General features: G+C 33.9%; 1 protein-coding gene across 7 annotated transcripts in view; it reads left to right on the top strand.

Annotated features, from left to right (window-relative positions):
* LOC108972007 (neuronal membrane glycoprotein M6-a) overlaps positions 1-6,817 on the top strand; it is a gene marked incomplete at its 3' end in the record, with an annotated part of 55,027 nt that extends 48,210 nt beyond the window's left edge. For all 7 annotated transcript variants that reach the window (XM_018938427.1, XM_018938426.1, XM_018938428.1 and 4 more), the window contains 4 exon segments: positions 2,614-2,773; positions 3,869-4,028; positions 4,750-4,894; positions 5,435-6,817. In XM_018938427.1, the coding sequence (XP_018793972.1) occupies positions 2,614-2,773; positions 3,869-4,028; positions 4,750-4,894; positions 5,435-5,712 (743 nt within the window).
* Positions 6,818-7,029: the final 212 nt, after the last annotated feature.

The raw sequence follows: 7,029 nt of genomic DNA, 5'->3' as shown, positions 1-7,029 counted from the left end.
AGCTGGCGCTATAAAAGAAGCGCAGGCACCGTGCCTGGCCAGTGCTTAGTTGACTCTGGCGCCGCGATGTCAAGTAGTTTAACAGTCRCKAGGTGATTTCGCGGGAAGCTGGTTGCCAGTTGGCGCTATAAAAGAAACGCAGCCACCGTGCCTGGCCAGTGCTTAGTTGACTCTAGCGCCGCGATGTCAAGTAGTTTAACAGTTGCTAGGTGATTTCGCGGGAAGCTGGCTGCGAGCTGGCGCTATAAAAGAAACGCAGCGACCGTGTCTGGCCAGTGCTTAGGCGACTGTCGCGCTGTGATGTTGTGCAGTTTAACAGTCGCTAGGTGATTTCGCGGGAAGCTGGCTGCGAGCTGGCGCTATAAAAGAAACGCAGCGACCGTGTCTGGCCAGTGCATAGGTGACTGTCGCACCGTGATGTTATGTATTTTAAMAGTCGCGGGGTGATTTCGCGGGAAGCTGGCTGCGAGCTGGCGCTATAAAAGAAACGCAGGCACAGTGGCTGAACAGTGCTTAGGTGACTCCCATGCTTCTTTGACTCTTGCCGTGATTCCGATCGTTCAGCTTTTCCCTCGGGATGGTAAAAAGTTAGCAGCAAACTTATTATACCATGTTCATGGTATAAAAATGCGCCAAAAAACAAAAAAAAGGTCACTTTTCAATGCGTTTTGCTGAAGCCTCTTACACATGCAAAATTCTTCCCTCAAGCTTCTGCAGATATGTTTTGATTTTTTAGCGCTTACAGTGAAGAGAATGTAGAAAAAATTTGTTTGAAATGAAATATATGCAAATCAATGAATTGCATTGAAAAAAAAAATACATACCTGTACATACATATGTWTGCATTGAAAATGTATTATAATGTTTCTTTCGACTTACATAGCATACAAAAGAACGACTTGAGCTTTCAAGAGGAAAAATGTACGTCGTCTATTGAAGTAATAGTGCGAGTGGCCTTATACATAGGTATGTGAAGGGTATGAATATAAATATAGTACATAATAAGTGTGTTTTTTGTTTAAGAGTGTTACTTTGATGGAAACAAATTGGATTCATATCTTGATACTTGCACACTGAGAAGAATACTCGTATATACATGTTGGCGTACAATTTTGTTTTGTGAATATAAGATTGCGGATAGTTGAATGTTTAAGTTTTGTTTTATCGTCGAAGAGTCTCAAATAAGCTTCGCAGGTACAACTAAATTGTTTCCTATAAGCTTATGTCCACTTAAATCTTATAGAATATATTCACTTATTAAAATTTCAACGATTAAGAAAAACTGTACTTTAAAAAACAAAAAATTKTTTAGTATATATTGTATATTAAAATAACATAGAAAACTTGTGATATCAAATATATAACTAGCAAAAAAAAATTAATAAAATTTAAACACCTTAAAATGCCATTCTATATAATACTTTAAACTTAGATATATTTGATAAGCCACGGCGATAAGTATTTTTGTTTTTTTTTTTTTCTTTATATTACAAATACACTCTGAAATTTAGTTTTTTTTCTTGGCTGGAATTATAGATCACCACATTATTAAACATGTACCTCATACATTATATTACATAAACGTGGAATTGCACATTGAATTCAAAGCCACTCATACATCAAACATCACTGCAAATATGCTTATAACTATTGGTTCGCACTTTATTTCACAAATTATTTTGAATATTTAAGGAAATTTATTTCAAGTTTTAAAATAATTATTTAATTTCTTTAAATTTTTCAAAAAAAAGAAATCTACACAATACATAGTAAACTGCGTAAACATGCTTAAGTATTATATGTCTACGCTGCCTTGCTCTTCCTTTACAACCAATATTAGTATATTATATATTTAGTTCTACAAATATGTACTTATGTATTTATCTGCGCTAAACACATTATCGTTGCACTATTATTATTCATGTCATATAATATTTCAAGTAAATCGGTTGATTAGAAGTTGAAATATTGCTATTGCCAAGCAATTGAAATCTCGAAGTCGGTCCAGTTTCCACCACAATAAAACTGCTCAAAATTCGGAAATCTTCGGAAATAATTTGAATTTTGAAAAATCATAACAAACAATGAAAACAAAAAATCTTTTTTTTACACTATAATACCCTTTACCTTACACATACTACCATATATCTATGGTGATGCTTAAAACTCTTTAAAAGAATATACCACACAATTCTGAACCGCATCAAACTACATTTACACAAAGATATGTACACATATTTGAAGCTCTTCTACCGTTTTGTGCCAATTTAATAGTATTGGCAACCCAATCACTGGCAATCAGCTTGCAAGCTACTCAAATGCTTTGACTCCTGGCTGCCTCTACATAATGTGATGCGCTTTAATACAATTTGTATGGAACACTGAATACCCGCACAATTTTAGCCATTCATACATCACAATATAGGATCTAAAATCGTGTTGACTCACATACCCCCACATCAATAGATATGTATGTATACATACATATACTCGTTTATGCAGTCGCTTAAGTATACCCTTTATGTATATGTAGTTGCATATATATACTCAACCGCTAGCAAACCCCTGTAACTTTGTAACATACTTTCACCGCATTTCTTACCTTCATTACAGGTGACTGCTGTCAATCATGTATGTCCCGCATACCATACGCCACATTAATAGCGACGCTCATGTGCCTGCTTGGTGTCGGCATATTCTGTGGCACGATGTATCGAGGCGCCTCGTTGACGGTGATTATGATGGATCAAGTGTTTCATTTACATCTAATTTGGTGAGTATCTCGTTAGGGCGTTACAGAGTTGTATGTATGAGGTATGTGCGTTACAAAGCTACCGCACTCTAAATATGCTGACCATGCGTAATGGGTCCAAACGCATCTGGTTATTGTTAATTTCAACCGAAATGTGACAGAGTGACAATATGCGTTAATTACAAATACATCAGCGCACCTCATTAACGTTGATCTAAGGTATTTCGATATGCTGAAGTAATGTGCAGCTGTTTATTACACTCTTGAGTTTGAGTTTGAGGTGTACCGCCTGACAGATATAGTAAATATATATTTATATCTATTTATTTATATCGCAATTTGCGCTCCACTCTCAGATTTTAATTGTGTTTTTAAGCATGTTATTTACTTGAATTTGCTAAAGACTTCCCCTAAATTTTCACTGTTTCGCTTTAAGTTCTTATTTACTTTGAGTTGTGAGAAAGCGCTTACAGCGGCTTAAAGCTTCACTAAACTGAAAGTTAATATTAACTTTCYATAAAATATATTTTTATATTATCAAAATTAACCACACACATTACATATAGCATTTATATATTCCACTTTGAAGCTTTCTTCTCTCAATCACCGTGTTGCTTTCACTTATTTAATTTAAAGCTTTCTTCTCGGGGTGGAATTTTCAAGCCTTGCTGAAATACGTGGTATCGGAGAATGTACCGTTTGATTCCATTAAAAGGAACCCCAAAGCCATGTTTGGACATGTCGTCCTATTACTGATTGTAATACCAATCTTATTACCATCGGATCAAAATTGACCCGGACTGACAAAAACCAAAAACTACATTTTAACGGCTGGACATATTTTCCTATTTTTGCTTGTATCATCACCTTTCAAATTTGATGCGAACTAATTAAACATTTTCACGGTTGGACATATTAYATTAGTCCTATTAGTAATAGTAAAGTCGACCAGTCGAGTAGTACCATCTGCTCAATATTTACCGGGACTGGCAAAAAAAACTACGTACATAACTTACTTTTACTTACATAAAAACTATACACAACAAGGGAAAACCGCTCGGATTTCTCTTCAACTAATGTAACCGACTCTAATTGTGCATTCATTTCATTTTACAGGATTGAAGCGATTCAAATGATTTTCGTCATAATTGCTGCGGGAATGGCGGCGCTTGGCTTTATGATACTCTTCGTTGGTTTTCTCGCAACTGGAGCGACACGGTACAAGGTCTATCGCGCGTGGCGTTCACGAGTGGGTGGACGTATCTCGTGCGCCGTGGTAAGTGAAAAGMAAAAACAACAGTAATAAAACAAAAACTACAACAAAACTAAACCAATGCAATGCTTGCCAGTCAACTAACCAACCGTTGGAAGACAGCAACGAACAAGGTTTAACAAATACACGCATAGACACACGTACATACATACATACAAGTTAATAGCAAACAAATTTGGCTGGCAGGAAGAAGGGAAGTTCGTGGCTCAGCGCTAATAGACAACCAAAAAAAGTATAAATATTAAGATGATGCGACATTTTCACTGCGCCCACGGTGTCCAATGCAAACAAAACAAAGCACGCGAACTTACAGAAAATAATGGAGTACGAAAAGCTTCAGTTACAATGAACTGACTAGCGAACGAGCGAACTAGCACCGATTGCTTATTTATATAAAAATTCCGACATCGACTACTTTTACCGACAATTAGAAACGTATTTCACCCGCGAAAAGTTTCCAAACTTAATTAAGCGTTGATCAAAGACAAAAGAAGTCTGCAGTTGAATATTGTCTACTCAGTTTTTTTCTTTGTAACTTTGTTTGTGTATATAGTAGTTGTAAAGTAAGACGAAATTGCAAAGTTAATTGCAATTATTTACGCTTATGCGTAGTTGAAATAGCCTGCAATTTTTTTTTTTTATTTGTTTAGTGAAAATTTACTCCTTTAACTGCCGAAGTAAAATGTCATAATTATTTCGCTTTATTTCCTCATTTTCTTTACAGTTCATGGGCATCACATATCTGCTGAACTTCGTTTGGATATTGATTCTATGTTTCTTGGTCATAGTCACCTTCATCTACACCATGTTCTGGAATATGTGCTCAAGTGTGGAACGTTCGCTCAGTTGCATCGATTTAACACAATTTCGTAAGTTCCGTTGGAAATATATTATATTAACACGTTTTTTAAGCTTGGTTTCAGCCATTGATTTTTTGCCGTCCTTTGATTCTTGCTGTTGATCTTTGAACTCGATCTAAACGGTGTAAAAGATCTCTATCTTGATTTCAATTGGTCAGATTGTACGGCAACTGTATTTTATAGTGCTCCGATCTGAACAATTTTTCCGGAGTTTATACCTTTGCCTAGGAGACTAACCCCTGTCAAATTTCGTGAAGATATCTTGTCAAATAAAAAAGTTTTCCATATAAGACCTTGCTTGATCGGTCAATTTGTATGTAGCAGTATTTGTATGCAGCAGTTTGAATTAAACAAAAATTTTGATGMTTTTACTATTGCGAAAAAAGATCGTGGGTGGATATCTCAAAAATTGAGGGATCGGCAGACTAACAAACAGAAGGACATGGTTGAATCGTCGCAAATCAATTTATTAACAAATTTTTCCAATAATATTATTTTCTCCAAATAACATACTTTATCCTCCCTTTCTTTCTTACTGCTTTCTTCTAGATTTCATGTTCCCGCCGAACACAAAACAGGAGGATATGAAAATCTGCGATAAATATGAGATTAAAGCCTTCTGCAAGGATGGCGTTGAGAATGCCGAAGTCATGTTTATACTCGCTACATTAGCTGCCCTACTCGTCATACTCAGTCTGGTGCACTATCTCATGTGTCTGGCTGCCAATTATGCGCACATCAGAGATCATGAAAAATTCCAAGAACTACAAGAAATTCAAAATCTCAATGAACTCGAGTATAGCGCAACGTCAAAGGATCGTTTCTAGGACATATTTCAGAAGATTCATTTTGAGCTTAAAGAGAAATGAGCGAACAAAGCAGTGAAGAAAAAATTACAACACAAAACTTCATACACGCACACAGACATGCTACACGTACACTTAGAGAAATAAAGCAAAAGAACTGAAGTAATCCACATATAACAATGAATAATATAGATAATGGTGTATTATGCAAGTAAAAGCTGAAAAAATTAATATATGTTGTGCATATATACAAGAAATTAATATTAGCAAGGTAATGTGCGCAGTAACAACACTATTGTAAACTGGTTTTTTATGAAGTAATGCGCGCATTAGCTTTCAAACACATCACAAACACGAACTTTCTGAAATTTATACATATGTATGTATATTTAAACTAAAGCTAATTTTTTTTAATTAAGCGGTAATTATTTGAGTTAACATTTTTTATTTTATAACATAATAAATCAAATTGTATTATGAATTTTTAAATTTCGATATTTTTCAAGAAGTGTATGAGAATATATACATATATGTAAGTGCATATATTTGAAAGCATTTGCCGAAATTTATATTTCATAAGTGAAGTAATTTATTTTATCACTCTTTTCATGTTTTAAAATTGTTTAGCTTTTTTTTTTTAAAAAGTTTTTGATAGATTTCATGTGTTCACTTAATTGAAGTTTGAATTAAGTTATATTAAGCAAATGCATTGTCATTCATAAATTTATGTTTTAATTTAATTAATTTAATAGCAGTTATTTGTGTAAAAAATGCGCAAAAACGCCAAGAGTTATCAGACATATCAGTTTGATTTTATTACTTTAACATTCCAAAAACAGCAACAAGAATTAAAAGTATGTGTATTTTACATCGAACTTTCGACGTTGTTGCCAAAGTACCATTAAAACCACATTACTTTAGCTTTATTTAGTTTTTAGTTTACTTAAAAATATTTTTGTATGTATATATACATATATTGAAATTCTATTGTGCAACTGCATAATGTTTTGCTATGTTAATTCAGCGTTAAATATAATTTACCGCTAAATTTCAAAAATAAACTTTTAAGCATAGATTATTTTCGCTTTTCCTCCCTTGTTTTTCTTTTTGTTTTTGATTTTTTTTTATTGTNNNNGTCGTTGGCTTAACAAGGACGACTATGTTTGGGAAAACAACGGAGGTTTGTATATATAACGAATATATTAAAGTCTGATTTAAAACATATTTAAAATTTTAAAACATTTTTTTTTTTTATCATCAAAATATACCCCTAAAATTATATTTTCATCATGCTTTTTCTATTGAAAATATTTAAAAACTATTAGTATCTATAATTGT

Source organism: Bactrocera latifrons, unplaced genomic scaffold (assembly GCF_001853355.1).
Source record: "Bactrocera latifrons isolate USDA-ARS-PBARC rearing strain unplaced genomic scaffold, ASM185335v1 scaffold_37, whole genome shotgun sequence".
In the NCBI taxonomy this organism is placed as follows: Eukaryota; Metazoa; Arthropoda; class Insecta; order Diptera; family Tephritidae; genus Bactrocera; species Bactrocera latifrons.
This window is presented reverse-complemented; position numbering and strand designations above follow the sequence as displayed.